Source organism: Terrapene carolina, unplaced genomic scaffold (genome assembly GCF_002925995.2).
Source record: "Terrapene carolina triunguis isolate 2854851 unplaced genomic scaffold, T_m_triunguis-2.0 Scaffold212, whole genome shotgun sequence".
In the NCBI taxonomy this organism is placed as follows: Eukaryota; Metazoa; Chordata; order Testudines; family Emydidae; genus Terrapene; species Terrapene triunguis.
Genome location: NW_020664563.1, coordinates 3319653 through 3338308, shown reverse-complemented (window position 1 = coordinate 3338308; position 18656 = coordinate 3319653). Strand labels below are relative to the sequence as shown.

General features: G+C 45.3%; 1 protein-coding gene across 1 annotated transcript in view; it reads left to right on the top strand.

Annotated features, from left to right (window-relative positions):
- Window positions 1-18656, top strand: part of LOC113407548 (phosphofurin acidic cluster sorting protein 2-like) — a 169588-nt gene that overhangs the window by 99146 nt on the left and 51786 nt on the right. Inside the window, exons 9-16 of the mRNA XM_026656180.2 lie at window positions 2111-2268; window positions 6142-6232; window positions 8049-8123; window positions 8436-8554; window positions 9948-10080; window positions 11193-11297; window positions 13760-13866; window positions 17828-17982. Of these exons, the coding sequence (XP_026511965.1) occupies window positions 2111-2268; window positions 6142-6232; window positions 8049-8123; window positions 8436-8554; window positions 9948-10080; window positions 11193-11297; window positions 13760-13866; window positions 17828-17982 (943 nt within the window). The remainder of the gene's footprint in view (window positions 1-2110; window positions 2269-6141; window positions 6233-8048; window positions 8124-8435; window positions 8555-9947; window positions 10081-11192; window positions 11298-13759; window positions 13867-17827; window positions 17983-18656) is intronic.

Here is an 18656-nt window from a genome sequence, read left to right as displayed (position 1 = left end):
CAGGGCAGGTTCAGCGCTAATTTCAAAAAGCCATCAAGATTTTCTGGGTGCAGTTTTGTCAAAGATTTAAAAGACACTTGAGCACCCTCTTGCTTGCAGACTGGTTTGCAATCATACGTGACCCTTTCAAAGACTAGTAGTGTAGTGTTCGTTGCCCATTAAGTTAGATCACAGTTTATGTTCTTATCACACTTATTATAAAAGCTTAGCAAAATATGCAGAGGAAACAGACAAACAAAAAATCCCCATCCAGTGAAAGATGAAAAAAAGACGACAAAGAGACATACAAAGAAAATTTAAAGAAAATTTTAAAAAAGCATCAGATGCAAATGCAGCCTGACAGTTCACACAATTTGGACTGCCCCATCCATATGAAATACACCAAACACAACCACCATGGTCCCAATGAGGTAGGTAAATGGTCCCACAGGAAAGTAACTAGCCACACGATTCAGCTGAAAGCAACTCATTCCACCTTGGTACTTTATTCTTCCAAACATAGCTTGACCCCCCTGGTGCCCCAAGTTGTTGGGTTCCCCATGTCTCATGGCACCAAGTAAACGTCCCTATCAAAATCACTGTTTCCTTGATATCCAGTCCTTATGTAATCATTCCATCTGTAAAGTACTGTTCCATAGACTCTCACTCCAGCCATGTTGGCCTCCATACAGAACCCACTCTCTGTAGGAGGCCACCTGTTTGTGGGAGATGCAATACCTGCAAAATAGACTGTTCTTCCATGGGTGGAATGCCCTAATTTACCCCTCCCCCACCTTTCATTCCTATTCCTACTAAGGAAAAGCAACTCCGCAGGAATAGTATAGGTTTCAGAGTAGCAGCCGTGTTAGTCTGTATCCGCAAAAAGAACAGGAGTACTTGTGGCACCTTAGAGTCTAACAAATTTATTTGAGCATATGCTTTCGTGGGCTACAGCCCACTTCATCAGATACATAGAATGGAACATATATATACATACAGAACATTTCAGAACATGAAAAGGTGGAAGTTGCCATACCAACTCTAAGAGGCTAATTAATTAAGATGAGCTATTATTAGCAGGAGAAAAAAAAATTTTGTAGTGATAATCAAGATGGCCCATTTCGGACAGTTGACAAGAAGGTGTAGGATACTTTTTTCTCCTGCTGATAATAGCTCATCTTAATTAGCCTCTTAGAGTTGGTATGGCAACTTCCACCTTTTCATGTTTTCTGTATGTATATATATGTTCCATTCTATGCATCTGATGAAGTGGGCTGTAGCCCACGAAAGCTTATGCTCAAATAAATTTGTTAGTCTCTAAGGTGCCACAAGTACTCCTGTTCTTTTTGAGGAATAATATAATAGCTGAGATCTGGGCCAGCTGCACTGCTGCTGTTCAGGAGAGACCACTCTCTAGTGCTGGCTTTAGGATTGGCACCAGACAGCACCCATCTCAAGATCCTTTTCTAACTATAGATGTTTTGTTCTTGTCAGTCTCTCACATGCGAGGAAACTGATGGAAGCTTTGGTTTATGGACTTTCTACTAGATTCTTGTTAACCTTCAGTTTGCTAATGAGGGAAATCCCATCTGGATATAATCTTTTATTCTTTTAATCGCTTGCAGATAATACAATGAAATAAGTCAGAAGGAGTTGGAGAGTCCGTTCAAGGTTAGGTGACCTGGGGAGAATACAAGGTGGAATATTATGTACTTTTTGTACTCTTGGTAGAATATTTATAATTGGCTCACACTCTAAAGTTCCATTTATAAAAGGGCTGTTAAATGATCATTAAATATTTTAATAACTAGTTAAAGATTCTTTGTCTGATAGGTGAATAGGTTGCTTATAACATCTACAACACCTTTTACTGATGTGCTTATAAATCATCTATAATATGCACAGCTCATGTCTGTAAAAGGCTTAAACATCTATTAACTCTTTATAAATGGAACTCTCACACAGAGTGACCCCACAGTGACGTGTTCTGAGACTCACCTGACTTTTGGGGGCTGCCAGAAATACCAGCCTATTGTACAGCAGTCGCTGTGTGTGCTGAGATGACTTGGGATGGATCTGTCCCCTAATCATTTCTGTGCTGCCTGGTTGTATTCACGTGTCTTGTGCTTAGGTTCTGGATTCAGAGCAGGACCCAGCAGAACATGTGCCAGAAGTGGAGGAAGACTTGGACCTTCTGTACGATACATTGGATATAGACAACCCCAGTGACAGTGGCCCTGAAATGGAAGATGACGACAGTGTCCTCAGCACTCCAAAACCAAAGTTAAAGTAAGAGAATTGGGCTCTGGGGTCGGTATGGGCTCGAAGAAGCCATAGGTAAATTTAACTGGTTGAGAAACAAAACAGTGCTTGGCTGCTAAAGTGCTTTACAGCCTCCATTTCCAGAGTTTGGAAATATTTTTTTTGGAGGGGGGGAATTGAAAACGAATCCACTCTTACACCATTTATAATTACATGTTTCATTTATTCCACTCCTACTTTCCTTTTCTCCTTGACCTGGCAATGGGTCACGGTATGTATTTTAACCATAGCATGAAAGATTTGCACATGCTGGCAAGAGTTTACATCTTACCCCATTAGCCCTGCTCTCACCACGTCTTAAGTGTGCTGCCTGGTCTTATGCATTGCAGACAGAACAGAGGAGGGTGCTATTTGATGCCTATGTCAGACAGATGGAGGTGTAAAGTGCCCATTGGCAGTAAGTGGAACTAAAAACTATATGCACACATCCCCCTGCTGGGGAAGAGGAAGAGAGGATGGGAGAAGAATGCACCATATGGAGTCATCAGACCAGAACCAGCAGCGATTGAAAGCCGAGAGAGGCCAGGCTGTGAGGGAGTGTATGGTAGGTCCAGGAGGAGGAGGGTAAATTATGGGAAAGTTGTTAGATGCCATTGTGAGATGGCTTCAGTGGAGTGGAAAAGGTGGAAACTGGACCAAGGGTGGAGTTGGAGGAGAGGAACTTGAAGCAGTGGTTGTCAAGGGCACTCTCAATGAATTTAGAGGAGAAAGGAGATGGGGGCAGTGGCTGGAGAGGCAATTGAAGTCAAGAAGGGCACTTTGCTGATGGGGTTGATTGGGGCATGCCTGGATTTTGAGGGGAGCAAGCTAGGCAAGAAGACAGCAAATGGAAGGGAAAGTAGTAGTCAGGTGGGGATTGTGTTGAGGTGAGTGGAAGGGTTTGGGGGAGAGAGCGGACAAGGAGTCATGGGATTGGGGAGAATGATAGGTTGTTGGAAGCTGCAGAGGCAGGGAGAAGGGAAGCCAAGGGAGATCTTGTAAAGCTGTGTCTTTGAAAATGGTGGCAAGACCTTGTGTGGGAGGGATGGTTTCATTGGGGAATCAAAGGCAGGAAATGAGTGCAAGGAGAAGTGTTTTGCAATGAGTATGCCAGGCCTGACAGAGGAGAGAACCTATTATCATTTAACGTTCTGATGATGAAAAGCTAGCACAGCAGTGAGTCAATGTGATCTGTGTTAAATGGATTAAATGCCAGCTAGCTGATACGTTGCAAAATGTAATTGGGGAATAATCAACTAGAAGGGCTGAGAATCTGTTCCTGGTCAATGCTATTCAGTATTTTGCAAATGAACTGGAAGAAAATGTAAAGTCTATTGCTGATAGTTTGCAGGTGATGACACAGATTGGTGGCAAGTAAATTACTAGGACAGGTTGCTTGTAGAGGGACATAGACCACTTGGTAAACTGGGCAAAGTCAGATATCCATTTTCATGTGGTCAAATGCAAGGCCTTACATCTACTAACTAAAAATATAGGATATACCTAATTTAGTCCCCCATTCTTTACAGCAAGGAATGATTCTGCAAAGGGCTTGCAGGTAATGGTGGGTACATTGAAAGCTCGTGTTCAGTTGATTGGTGCTGGGGTTAAAAGGGCTAACTCCGCATTTGGATATAAACAAGGGAATATTGAATAGGAGTAGGAAGGTGATACTATTACCTCTTCATGCAGCATTAAGGAAACTGTTTCTGGAAGCCTGCGTCCATTCTGGTGTCCACATTTTACAAGAAGGTTGGAAAATTGGAGGGTTTATAAAACTAAATGATTTGCAGAATGGAAAACATCTCTAAAATGAGAGACTATTATAGATTATGATCAAGTAACCACTTAACCTTCTTTGTTAAACCAAGTATCTGTGTGGGAAGAAGATCTGATAATAGATGGTTCTTTAACCTATAAGACACAGGCATGACAAGAGCCATTGGCTGGAAGATAAGCTACATAAATTCAAACTGAAAATAGGGTGCAGATTTTTAAAATTTAGGCTGATTTAACTATCAGAACAGATTGAGAATTTACTATACCACTTGGCAATCATTTTAAGTTAAATCAAAACTGGATGTCTCTCTAAAAGGTATACATTCTAGCTCAGCCACAAGTTATGGGGTTTGATGCAGGTCTCACAGCATGAAGCTCTATGGCCTGTTATATAGAAGGTTGAACTAGATGATCACAGTGCTAAGAGGATAAAAATCTATTAAAATTTCATTTCAATTTGACAAGTCACTTTAAGGCCTGAAGTTACTATAATCTGGCTCAAAAACTTCTCTCTTTCGCCACCAGAAGTTGGTCCAATAAAAGATATTACCTTACCCACCTTTTCTCTATCATCTATTAAAATAATTTAAATGCTGAATCAGTTACTTCTCATAGACTTTAATTAGTTAAAAGCTGCTTTTTTATAGAGAGTCAGGGGACATCTCTAGCTTTTTGGGTCAGCCTTTATAAATATGGCACAGTGTCAAGTACTGAGTTAAGTATGTATATAATCAGTCTTTATAATAGTGTGAATGCTGGCATATACTTTTTTCCTAAGGTCAGTACAGTACTTCCAGTTTGTGTAGAAAGGCTTTCACTTTACTTACACTGGGTTTCAGTTGAGCAGAAATACTTGTAGTTTCATGTTTACAGTTAAATCATCAGTCATCTAGTGTTCTTCATTGTGTAGCTTTAATTAGATTTCAACAATAAGGGTTGCAAGGGAATTTGAGGATCCTTTTCAACTTATTAAAAAGTTGGTTTTGTGCATTTTTAGTTGAATTCCAATTTTTATCCAAGTGTAGCTTGACACTAATCATGACTTAAAAGTTGATTTAGTAAATCAGAAATACATCATTTACCATTCTGTAGCATTAAAAGATGTAGAAATTAAGTATCTGAATAAGTGTAAAGCTGTATGATGGGCTAAATCTGTATAATTATAGTGCAGCCTCCGGGTTAGCAAAAAGTACCAAATCTAGTGTAAAGAGTATATGAATCCAATCAGCAAGTTCTAATGGTTATACCAACCAGTGAGAATGAACTTTTCCTTGGGAAAATAACTAAAAAGTACAAACAGAAAAAAATAAATTAAGATTTTCTACGTGCTGATGTAAATCATGATGAAAAGTGGTGACTTAAATCCATCCACCCTGCCATGGTGGTCCCTTCTGGCCTTAACATCTATGAAATTTCAGGTTGAGGGACACCTATGTGTCTGCAGGGCTTTCTCCAGAGGGGTTCAGAGGTGCAGGAGCAGGATTGGGGAAGCAGATTTTGGGTATGATCCAGGTTGCAGGGGCAGATTTTGCAGCGGAAGAGAGAGACAGTGGGAGTGGAGGGAATTGGCAACGGAATCAGCAGGCGAAGGGAGGACTGAGTGGTACAGAAGTCATGGACATGGGTGGGTTAGAAGTCGAAGAGCTGGGGGATGCGGGGGGGAGTTGAAAGAAATGAGGATGAAGTGCAGGGAGGACGGAGAGAGTAGAGCTGACTTTTTCATTCCACATAGTTTACAAATCTGAATTAATCCTGAGACCAGTCCTCTGAGGTAGGTACGCAAGAGCTCCGCTTTTACAGAGTGGTACCCTTACTGGCCCGTGGTTGTATAGTAATCACTAGCAGAGCTAGAATCAGGATCCCAGGTCTCCTGACTCCCGTTTCCGTGCTCGAACCATCGAACTCTACTTTCCGTTCTCCCACCGACACAAATGGCAGCTGCTAACAAATCCCCGATGAACTAATGGGGGGGCAATTAAGACCCTCTGGATATCTGTCTGATTTCAGGTTAGGAGTGTGGGAGCAGCGACCATTGGTTTCTTTCCCGGCAGATAACTATATCTTCTGTCTGTCTTGTCTTAGACCGTATTTTGAAGGCCTGTCACACTCCAGCTCTCAGACAGAAATTGGTAGCATCCACAGCATCAGAAGCCAAAGAGAGCCATCAAGTCCTGTAAGTCACTGTTTCCAAAGGGTTATTTATTGGCAGAATGACCTCGCTCAGGGCCGGCTCTGGCTTTTTGGCTGCCCCAAGCAGAACAGCAAAGCAAAAAAAAAAACAAAACCTGCAGCGCGGCCGGGGCGGGGGGGCGGGGGGGCGGGGCCCGCCGCGCCGCCGCCCCCTGCGGGGGGGCGGGAGAAGAACAAAAAAAAAAAAAAAGCGGCCGTGCAGCCCTAGGATTGGGCGGAATGCCGCCTCGTTCAATCTGCCGCCCCAAGCACCAGCTGTGTTGTAATTCATGCCGATACCAGCCTCTTTCTTTGTATCTAATTCCGCATAGCTGGTGAGTGAGACATGAATCCAATGTTAAGAGAGCCTGGGTAGATTTAAAAAGCAGAGTTGCAGAAGTTTGAGTTACCTGTGGCAGTAACTTAGATTGCATGTTTTGCCTGTTATTTACGCTGTTAAAAGGTTTACTAAACAATTCTACATTAAATTCCACATAAGAACCGGAGTAGCAAATGTTTCCTGTAGGAACCTTGACTGCTTGAGCATTACGTGCATGTATCTGTGTTTAAAACATTCAGATAGCAGTGCCCATCGGGGCAGCCACACCCCACCTATGCCTGCTTGTGGGGCACCTGACTTATATATGGGAAGGGTTGGATGCCATCCCAAATGCACCACAGTTCCATATGACCTCTGTAGTCAGGACAGGACTCAGAGGTGCTCTCTAGTATATCTGATCCAGGGCTTTGTTCACAAGCAGGAGTAGTTTTAGTTGGTGTTGGGATTCGGTACCTAGAACCCTTCATACTGAACTAAGAGGTGGTAGTGTGTCTGCCTTGGCATGGTTCCAGGATGGGCGGAGAGGGGTGTGATGCTTTAAAGAAACTGTTTCTGGGGAAAGGTGCTATTGTGCAGATGGCGTCTTGGGTTTTGATGTGAACAGTCAGGCTTGGACTCTGTCTGCTTTCCTTTGGCAAGGGGCTCCATAAAAAAGGTCTTGATGAAGCCAACAGTCTGCCCCCAGCACCTGCCTCGGTCTCCCAAGCAGCAGCATCCCTGTGAACCATGCATGTTTTTAACTCATGTGTGACTCTGTCTCTGGAAGAATCAGCCCCTGTCCATTAAGGAAGCCAGTGGAGCCTATGGAGCAGGGGTGTTGGAGGCAGGCTACTGTGTGCTGTTGCACCCTCAGTATCAGTTAATGTTTAACCACAATCAGTATCAAAACCACTGCTGGAGTCCTTGTGTGGGTTGGGATCTCTGTGGAAAGGGGCTTTCCCTGACAACAGCTTGCCAGGCCATCTTCTGTTATGGCTTCCTAATTGACAGATGTTTTTAGTGAAACATTTCATTGTTTAAATTGAAGACCTGAGGGCAGTTCAGGTTCTGCATATGTTAGCCTGGGACTGGCAAGGTAGTGACCGCCTAAACCTCCTGTGAATACTGCCCAGCAGCCCTCCGTTGTGAAATCTGGCTTGGAAACAATGAGGTATAAAGTGCACATCTGTAGGGGGCATTGTGTGCTCTAGTACAGGGGTTCTCAACCTTTTCTTTCTGATGCCCTCCAACAAAATCCCAAATGAATTAATGGGGCAAAAACTCCACAGTCCATCCGTGCCACAACAACTGGTGTTCTGCATAGAAGAGCAAGGGCCGGTGTTAGGGGGTAGAAAGCAGGGCAGTTGCCCAGAGCCCCACAAAGCTAAGTTGCTTGGGCTTCAGCCCTGCCTAGCAGACCCCCTGAAACCTGCTCACAGCCTCCGGTTGAGAACCACTGCTCTAGTGTGCCATGCTTTGACTGCTTTCTCTTGTCAAACAGGTAGAAGTGCCTGAAATGACGACGAGCCTTGGAAGCAAACATCCAGGCGACAGTATCTCTGACGCTGTGTCTTACGTAAGTTTAAAAACTCATTTGGTAACATTCATCCAGTAGTTTCAGTGTTCGCTGTCCGTCATACACTGGGTGGGCTTTGTATATATCATCATGGCAAAGCCCAAAGGGACGTAGCCTTGCAGATCAGTCTCTAGCTAACTCCTTAAGGTGGTCTGGCTGGGGGTTCAGTTTATGTCTGTTCCTAGCGATCTTATCACACCACGAAAGTTTTTGTTGTGAGTAGTTGATGTGGGCAGAACGTGGTTTGTATCTGCTAGAGCCAGGGAGAGTAGAGGATTTCTATGGCTTTTCACGTCACTATTGTGTTTGTAGGAGCCTAGCCAGCAAGACTCCCAGGAAGCAGAACTCTCCACACTGGATGTGTTCATTGAGAAGCTCCCACCAAGTGGAAAAATCACCAAGACAGAGTCTCTCATTATTCCTTCCACCAGGTAACACCCTAAGCAGCAATAGCAGCAGGCATCGCATCTGCTATAGGAACTGGCTAAGACGGTATGGAAGCGCTTCATCTTTTATATAGTGCACTACCTCAGTTTATGCAGCAAGGGTAGTCAGCTGTCTTTGGCACTTATCTGACACCCACTACATAGTATCTGAGTGCCTTCTCAGTCCTGTGAGGTAGAGCAGTGTTCAGCCCCTGGAACAAGGGTCTCATTTCCTCAGCAGAGGCTATGTCTGCAGGATTGGTGTTGATGGTCTCCCTTCCATGCTTCCTCAGCTAGGATAGTAGCTGGCTGGGACTTGGCTCCTTGAGGGCACGTCAAGGTGGGTGTGGAGGTGGTAGAAGCTGGAAGGTGCAGTTCTCAGGGACTGACTCCATCCTGCCGGATGCCTGGGATGGAAGGAGTGGAGGGACTGCAGGTTGTGTGGAATATTGAACTGAATCATGTTCTGAAAACCAGGTCCCTTTCAGAGTGGAGGTAAAGGTGGACAGCCAAAATCATTAGTCTCTTCTGACAACATGACCATCAAGCTGAAAGATCAGATGTTCCTTATGAATTGCTCTTGGAGGTAGACACAGTCACTTACTAGTTCTTATTGGCTTGTAGTGGTGACAGCCGTTTGGTCTATGGGTAGTAAGGTGCTGGATCTCACTCCAGTTCCTAGCGGACAGATGTCATTTGCTTCATGAGACAATTTCTTGGGGAGGACATGGTCCTTTAATTGATATTATTTGATGATGGAATGTGGTTAATTTTGCGGGTTAGTTTGAAAAATCCCCTTGATAAATTAAAACTGATAGGCAGTAATTGGCTCCCTTGTAGGCATTCTTAGAAAAGAGGCCAAGAACTGAATAAGCCATGGAGAATCTGATCTCTCCCCACTAGAGGTGATGGGCCCTCCATGGTGGGTGATGTGTGTTGGCAGGGCAAAGGGGAGAATGTTTCCATTGCTGCTTCCTGTACTGTAATGGCTGGGACCTTAGGCCCCAGGGCTGGTAATCCAAAGACTTTCACCAATACTAACCTCACACACCAGACAAAGTTTATATATAAATGATTTATTAAACAATTGAAGTGATCTAACAGCCTTGTTTGTCCAACAGGGCAAAGTCACTGGGGTTAGAGTAGCTTGGATTTCAGGGCTACCTTCAGTGAGTGTTTCTGATTAGTCTCTCAAGCAAAGTGCTAGACATTCTTCTGGGGGGCAGGTTCATAAGTGTGAGCTATGGAGGGGCAGGAGGCTTCTTGGGCTGTTGGCAGGTCTCTGACCTGAGCACACTATGCAGAATCCCTTTGCTGCAGCTCAGGATAACCCTTCTGGCAAACAGCTTCTCTGTGGCCCTGAGTGAATGGTGACTATGTAACCGTTACAATTTAGCAGGCCAGAAGGGAAGCAAACTGGTCGCCGTGGCAGAAGCACTTCACTGAAGGAAAGGCAGCCAGCGAGGCCACAGAATGAGAGGGCGAACAGCCTGGACAATGAGCGCTCTCCAGACACCAGGCACCACCTGCAGGTGAGATGAGCTCCACCCCCTTCACAGCCTTCCGCTGTGCATCCTTCCCCAAAACATCCCCTGTGGCTCCTGTTCCACCAGCCCTCTCCCCTCTGAAGGCCAGGGATGTAACTTTTCTTATGCATGGCTCCACCTCTACATGATGGGCTGAGTTTTTTTTTCTCAGCTGATATCACATTTTCTGTCTCTTCTCGCTGCTTTTGGTTAGTGTGTTGCTTTATATCAACTAGGATGAGACTGAAAAAGACTGTGGGGCAAATGGCAGCAAAAAAGAAAGAAAAGGTGATCTCTTAAGACTACCCCCAGGAAATGCCTAGTCTGAAACAGAGGGGCTCCCTAAGGTGATCCAATGTCCATAGCGCAAGGGGGGAAATAAAAAAAGCCACAGCAAGTCTTCAGAATATGGGTCAGCTGACCCAGTCTCCCGTTAAAGGGCTAAAAAGAGCAGTATAGACATTTCCTCTTGGGCTGGAGCCTGGGCTCGGAGACCTCACCCCCTTCGCTGCGTTCCAGCGCCCAGGCTCGAGCTCAAGTGGGAATGGCCGCACTACTGTTTTTAGCCATATTGTGCAAGCCCTGCAAGCCAGAGCCAGTTGACCGGGGCTCTGAGATTTACTGCCGCAGGTTGTTTTGCAATGTAGACATACCCAAAGTGGTGTTTCTAGCAAAGTCCCTACTCTGCATCCTGGGACTTTCATTAGCCACAGAATTTGGTAATATTGGACCCAGAAAAAAAAATTGCTGCCTGTTATTTTGAAAATCCAGCCCCCCAGCAGTCACTGTAGTTGATATTGGTTAATATAAAGCGACTTTATTGTTGTGTGTCCTTTTATCATCATGGAATCACTGACAAAACAAGTCCCAGCTACTTCAGTAGTTTGTGGAATATGTGCTTTGGAAACGTTACTGGGTCTCTGCCTCATCATGCGGTTGAGCTCCCAGCTTCTGTAAAATACAGGGCTCTTGGAAGTGGTGAAATAGAACATAGTCTTATTTGTATCTTTCATACAGGGCATCTCAGAGAGCTTCACAAAAATAATGCTGCTGGTTCAGATCTGTGGCCAGTTTGTCCCACTGTTCCATTATCTGTTTGGGGTTTTTTGTATTCACAGATTCCAAGGAAAACTGTATACGATCAGTTGAATCACATCCTGATTTCTGATGACCAGCTACCAGAAAATATTATTCTTGTCAATACTTCGGACTGGCAAGGCCAGGTAAGTGCAGGAGAATGGATGATGAGCCCTAGGTTTCCCTGCAGGCAATTCCTGTTGCTCTCTCTACAGGGCAGGGCGGATAGGATTTTTAGCTTACATAAAAGGAAGAGCGAAGCAACCTCTAAGGTTCATATTTTGCTATCTAGTAAATGGGTCTAATAGCATTTGGGAGTTGTGGCTGCAGGTGAGTCATGGGCCTAGGGATCTTATTTTCACAGAGAATTATTACACTTCAAGGCGGTTCTTAACATGAGCCTTCCCTAAACACACCCCCTTCCACTTAAGGTGGCATTCTCCTGGGTTAATCAGATACATTTTTTCCTTGCTCATTGGAAATGGCTGAACAGTTTTTTTCTCTCCATTACACTTGAAAGGAGAACTTCATAAAATGCATTGAAATGGGGTACTTGGACTGGGGGTGGGAGGAAAGGGATGCCCAGGAGTACATATGCACAGGGACTCTCCTGGCCCTGTAATGGAGTGGAGGAGCAAAGGACCAAATCTTTGGATGCTACAGAACTAGCATAGGAGAGCAGTGCTGAGAGAGGCAGGGAGTGTGCCCAGTAGAAGTGAGGAGCGGGGCAAGGAGAGAAGGAGTGGGGCATTCAGATACTTTGTCATCTTAAAAGTGAAATAAATGCAGGGAAGGATTAACTAATTCAGTGCTAGGGCTAAGAATTTTGTGCACAGGTAACAGATGCAAAAAATAACATTCCTGTGGGAACCTTAAAGTATCACCCATTCCTTGCATGCACGTTCATTTGCTAATTGTACCTTGCACCTTAATATCCCCAAAGTGGAATATGTAAACACTACCATTGCGCTCTTATTTTGGTGCTAGTGCTTTATTTTTTCATCAGGGAGATAAGGCTTGTTTGCCTTTTTCAGATCAAGTTACACTCCTTTCCCACCAAACTAGGCATGTTTAAAAAACAAAACAGAAAAAAGTGTGGAAAGTGCCTGATATTATAATTCATAGACCTTCTCTATAACACTTATTATGGTCCAGTATGGAGAATGGTGGTACGAGGATCATGGGCTTGCTAGCCTTACTGCAGGTGAAATTGTTGATCTGTGTGATTTTTTTAGACCACTTCTGCTTTCTGCAGAATCAGGTTTAAGGGAATCTAAAAGCAGCTTGGCAGCAGGTGAGTGGAGTGGTGCTGTTTGGCCACAAGACTTCCCCCGTGGTGCTCCGCGCTTTGTGTGGATCAGATTGGCTCACCCCATCCACTTCCTCCAGGCATGAGGCCTGGGGGGCAGATGGAGAGTGGGGTGAAGAACTTGGTAGTAAACAGACAGTCTCAGCATTAGCCAGTGGAGCTGACGTGTGCCCAGGCTAAGTGAGGGAAACATGAGGTTGTAATTAAGGCTTTGAATGGGGGGATGGAGGGGAGACACTAACTGTAGTGTTTCCTTAGGAGTTGGAAGCAGCAGATAGTTCTGCTGGAGTTGGAGTCTGTCACTGTCAAGGAAAATGTGCTGTGTGGGCGTCAGGGTACGGGTCAGAAGAGTCCCGTAGCTGGTTTCCTTGGGTTTTAAGGTGTAAGAAGGGGGGGATGTCCCACTTGCCTACTCCTCATCCCTTTTAGATTGTTTCTGGAATGGTAATTGCAATGGTTTAGTCTGCAGCAGTTCTTGTTTTAATCAATAGCAGCCTTTGTGGGGAGCAGGGGAGAGAGGCTACTCTGGCTATGCTTCTGTAGCAAGAAAAACAAATCAGCTTGTGTTCTCTGCAGGAAACCCTGGAGTGAACTGTTTAAAAAAGAAAAGGGGGTGGGGAGGGGAGGGGGTCAGTAGTGAGCCACCTGCTCTGGTGTTCCACTTGCTGGAATCCCACCATGATTCTGCTCTCCAGAAGCTGTAATCAAACATCTGGTGCGATGTGTGTGACACCTTGGTACCAGAAGTGGTACATCCTGGGAGAGTTGTCACCATGCCAGCCAATAAGACACACATGTAACTCTTAGGGTATGCCTATGCTGCATTCGAAAGTGTGATTGCAGCTCTGACAGACTAGCTTTAATCTAGCTAGCATGGCCAAAAATAGCAGTGAAGACTTGGTGGTGCAGTCCCTGGCAGTATGTCCCAGCCTGGAACCTGGGTACATACTTGTGTTGCTAGCACACTGGGTTGCTGCCACAGCATCTTCACTGCTATTTTTAGCCATGCTAGCTAGATTTAAAGCTACTGTGGGTATATCTACCCCAGCTACAGTCATGCTTCTGATTGCAGTGTGGACATACCTTAGAAGGGCTCCTCTTTAAGCTTTTACTTCTGGAAGAGGTGTCATAGAAAACTGTAGCATGGAGTGCAGCCAGTAATTCCAGGAGCTGGACACAGCTATGTCTGAAAATACCCCAGCAGGACAAATTTACCTGTATGTGTGTTTCTGACTAAAAGTTTGGGTAAAATCAAGTCCTTTTGGCAGTGCTTCGTAACACGTTTTGTTGTCTTCCCAGTTTCTCTCCGATGTCTTGCAAAAACATACCCTCCCTGTGGTCTGTACGTGCTCTTCTGCTGATGTGCAGGCGGCTTTCAGTACGATTGTCTCCAGGATACAGAGATAGTAAGTTCACATTTTATTTAGTGTTAAATTATTTAAATTTAAGTACAATAAGATGTCTGTTCCCCAGCTCCAGACAATCTAATGACGTAAAATAACCATATGTTCACAGGGCAGACTAGAGAGCTACACACCACAAAAGTGAAATGAGTTTTCCCTCTAGTAATTGATGTAGTCAAGAACTACACCCCACCACCTAAATCTCATCCATTCCCTAACGCCCTAGCAAGCTGATGGTCTTTGCAGCATGCCCTAAAGGTGAAAAGACACAGGCTATTTTGGATCAAGAAGGGGAAGCAATTCCCAGAGCCTAGGGGACCGCGGGAATTATGCATTGCCAGAAATCTTATACTGAGGGGTTCTGTAGAAGTATCTCCACTGATCCCAGCTGTGGTGTTCTGATGGGAAGGGGGACAGATAGCTAGGACCCAGGCTGTTTGGGTTTTGTAGGTCACAACTTACACCTGAGCTTTATCTTCAAACCCCCGTGTAACAGTGTGGACTCACCCCTGCGGAGCCTCCTGCTGGTCATCTCCGGGAATTAGCTCTCCAGCCATTGGAGCGCCCTCTGCAGCCTGGTGTCCCACTACCGCTTGGCCCCCGTGTCCCTCTCAGGACCCCGGTGCGCCTTTAACTGGGTGCTTCCCCCTGGCAGTACCCCCACAGTTCTGGGTCTCCCCCTCCCAGGGGAACCCCCACCCATTATCCCCACTTCACCTCAGTCTTGACTACTGCCTCTATCTAGCCCCCGTTCACTGGGGCAGACTGCAGTATAAGCCACTCATCACAGGCAAAGGGGTTTGGACCTGCTGCCTCTGGCTACCCGTGGGCTGCCCCCTGCAACCCAGTACCTAATAGGCCTTACTAGGCCTGCAACCTGGGGCTTTCCTAGCCGGAGCTCCCCGGCTCCCTTGGCCTTTCCCCAGCCCTGCTCCACTCCAGATACCTGCTTGACCTCCCTGCAGCCAGGCCCTTCTCTCTCTGAACACAGAGAGAGACTGCCTGCTTGAGCTTCTGGAATACCAAATTCAGGACAAACTGCTGAGAAATAGGGCACCCCCCTTCTCCCCCCCCCAAAAAAACTGGTGGTTATTCTCCCATAAGATATACCAAACCAGCAACAAAAGTAAACTTCTTGTTTCACCACATTGGCTAACAAGAAGTCAGAAAAGCAGTTTCCTTAGGTATTCCAGTCCTGGATTCAACACTCAGACACTAGACTTAAAGATGAGTGGTTTTTTAAAATCAGTTTCATCAAACAAAAAGTTCTTCTAATCCGAAAGGACCAGCCCTACACCCAGGTCAATATACAACTCAGATCTTACCCAATAATCACACTGTTGCCAATCCTTTAGTATCTAAAATCTAAAGGTTTATTTATAAAAAGAAAGAGAGGTGAGAGTTAAAATTGGTTAAAAGAATCAAATACATACAATAAATGCAAAGTTCTTGGTTCAGGCTTGTAGCAGTGAGGGAATAAACTGCTGGCTCAAGTAGAGTCTCTGGTTGCTTCCAAATCATTGGAAGGTCCTCAATTCCTTGGTTAGAATGCTTCCAGTAGTATAAGTTCATAGTTCAGAGGTTCGAGCAGGAAAGAAGCAAAATGGAGATGTTTCCAGGGCCTTTTATAGCTTCTACCTTGTGGAGGGAAATCCATTGTTTCAAACAAAGCCCTTGCACAGCTAGTGGAAAATCACAGAGAACAAGATGGTGTTTGGAGTCACATGGGCAAGTCACATGTCCATGCATGATTTCGCTTAGGGCTTGTCTACACTGGCACTTTACAACGCTGCAATTTTCTCTCTCAGAAGTGTGAAAAAACACACCCCGAGCACTGCAAGTTTCAGCGCTGTAAAGTGCCAGTGTAGACAGTGCACCAGTGCTGGGAGCTATTCCTCTCGTGGAGGTGGGTTTTCTGCCGCGACTACACAAGCCACGTTAAAGTGCTGCCATGGCAGGGCTTTAACGTTGCCAGTGAAGATGTGCCCTTAGTCACAGCAGAAGCCATTACCTATATTCCAGATGGAACACTCACAGGAAAGTCCATTCATTAAGTGTAGATCGGCATCTCCAATGGTCCATTGTGAGTTAAGTGTTCCTTGATGAGCCACTTAATTTGAATAGTTCCATCAAGATGTGCAAGCTAAATACCTTGTGGGCATTACCCTAGGAGCAAACATTTGAAATACAGGTATAGAGCCAATGCTCATAACTTCAAATACAAAAATGATACATGCATACAAATAGCATAATCATAGCCTTTCCATAGACATCTTACTTGACATAATTTGGACAAGATTTGTTGAAATTATATAACAGTGGTAGCAACATTGCCCACTCTTGGTGTAGATCAAACTTTTTGGCCCGAGGGCCACATCAGCATTGCCAAACTGTATGGAGGGCCGGGTAGGGAAGGCTGTGCCTCCCCAAACAGCCCTGGCCCCCGTCCTCTATCTGCCCCCTGACTGTCCCCCTCGGAACCTCCGATCCATCCAACCACCCCCTCCCAGGACCCCCTGCCCCTAACCAGCCTCCCAGGACCCCACCCCTATCCAACCCCCCCCCGGTCCCTGTCCCCTGACTGCCGCAACCCCTATCCACACCCCCGCCCCCGACAGGGCTCCCTGGGACTCCCACGCCTATCCAACCCCCATCTCCGCCCCACTCCCCGCCCCCTTACTGGCCGGAGTCAGCCACGCTGCCCAGCAGGAGCTCGCAGCCGCGCCACCCAGAGCATTGCGCCAGCGGCGCAGTGAGCTGAGGCTGTAGGGGAGGGGCCGGGGGCTAGCCTCCCTGGCCAGGAGCTCAAGGGCTGGGCAGGACGGTCCCGCGGGCCATAGTTTGCCCACCTCTGATCTACACGGTCATATTTAATCTCAGACCCCAGAAGCAGAGGCCATAGGCGCAGACTTGTAGTACCTGTCTCTTAATCTGGTCTGAGAGGAACATCAGACCAGTCACCACACAGACAACTCGGATTAACAAAGCTATCCACAACTCTACATAAGTGTGTCTGGGATCCTGTGCTTGTGATAATGGAAGCAAAGAACCATTTCTTTGCCTCCTGCACAGCCACAGTATAACAAGTGAACTCTTTATGCCACAGATGATTAGCTTCAGTCTGAGACTTCGGCCACCAGTACTTTAGCAGTGTGAGGGGAAGTTGTTACCCTTCAGCAATGTGAGTGCAGGGATAAGACCGAATATTCGTGGGTTATTCTCTGCATACAGTCAACTTTACATCATTCTCAGTGAAATTTGTTGCATATAGCAAGTTTCTGGTTCTAGGCTTTATACCCAGTGAGGAAATCTTTAGAAGTCTTGGGAAGGAGACTGATGGGAAGATTTTTTTAAATAGTTTGTAAAAATGTGAGAGTTTCTTGTCTACTCTGCAAGAAAACACCTGTGGCTGTCCCATGTCAGCTTACACTGGCAGTGAGGCTAATTACAGTGTAGACATTTGGGCTGGGGCTGGACAGTGGCGTCCCAGAGCCCAGGCTCCAATCTGAGCCCAAATGTCTGCATTGCAATTCTGCACCCCCTGAGCCCCACAAGCCTGAGTCAGCTGACATGGGCCAGGCGCGGGTGTTTTATTCCAGTACAGACATCCCCAAAGTCACTAAAGGCAGCAGTGCATGCCAGGGGGTGCCTTGTGGTCATTTTTCCCCAACACGATTGAATATAATTGAACCCTACATGGAAAACCCAAGTACAGGTTTTCATAGCTTGGAAAAAGTCGGGGGGTGGACAATTGAAAGTCCATGTTTCTGAAGCAAATGTTACATTTCATTAATACGTTTTAAGATGCTGCTCAGTGTATGATTGTCCTACATGCTAGAATAGCTCATTCCTGTGACGCAGCCATTAACTAGATTTGTCTATATCAAGCAGTCTTTCTGACTGACTTTAAAATAGTTATTTAGAAGGCAAATGATAAATATGTTCCCTCTTTTTTTTTGTCTAGCTGTAACTGCAATTCTCAGCCTCCAAACCCCATTAAAATTGCAGTGGCCGGAGCCCAGAATTACCTCAGTGCTGTGTTGAGGCTCTTTGTAGAACAGCTGTCTCACAAAACCCCGGACTGGCTCAGCTACATGAGATTTTTGATCATCCCACTAGGTAAATAAGTCAATATTTTCTTCAGATTAATGGCTTAAATCAAATGCGCTCTCTCAGGAATTGCCTTCAGGGAAATCTTGGTTAGGATGCGTTCCAAAGGCCACGTTCTTGCTGGCCATTAAATGAGACAAATATTTCACTGCTATAGTATTTAATATTTGTTATGGTCCTGTCACATTCATCTTTACATTCCTGATGCTGAATCCTAAACTATTGTTGGGAAGCAGCCATTAATCATTCATATTAAATGCAATGGATTGAAATGAGCTCTCCCAAGACAGAGCTATGTTACAATATTAATCCTCTTGCAGTGTACTTTTAACTTAAGTGTATAATGAACTTTTGTGAATGTTCTGCCAACAATCCTGTGCACAATTGCTATGATTTACTACGGTGCAAGTGGTGTTTGAACTAATGACTGTATTCTGGACTCTTATTTCTGAGACTGCAGCTCAAGATGTTCATAGAAAGTAACTAAGAGGCTGTTGAACTCAGAGTATGGTTAATACTCAGTTAACAGGAAGCACCTTTAAATTATTGTTACACATTTTAAATGGAAGAGAAGGAAACTACAAAAAAACTAAATGGGCTCTAAAATTGCTGAATGGTAAACTAACGGGGGCGGGGAGGGGGATTTTGACCGTTCCTTTTACCTTCCTATCTCCCTCCTTCCT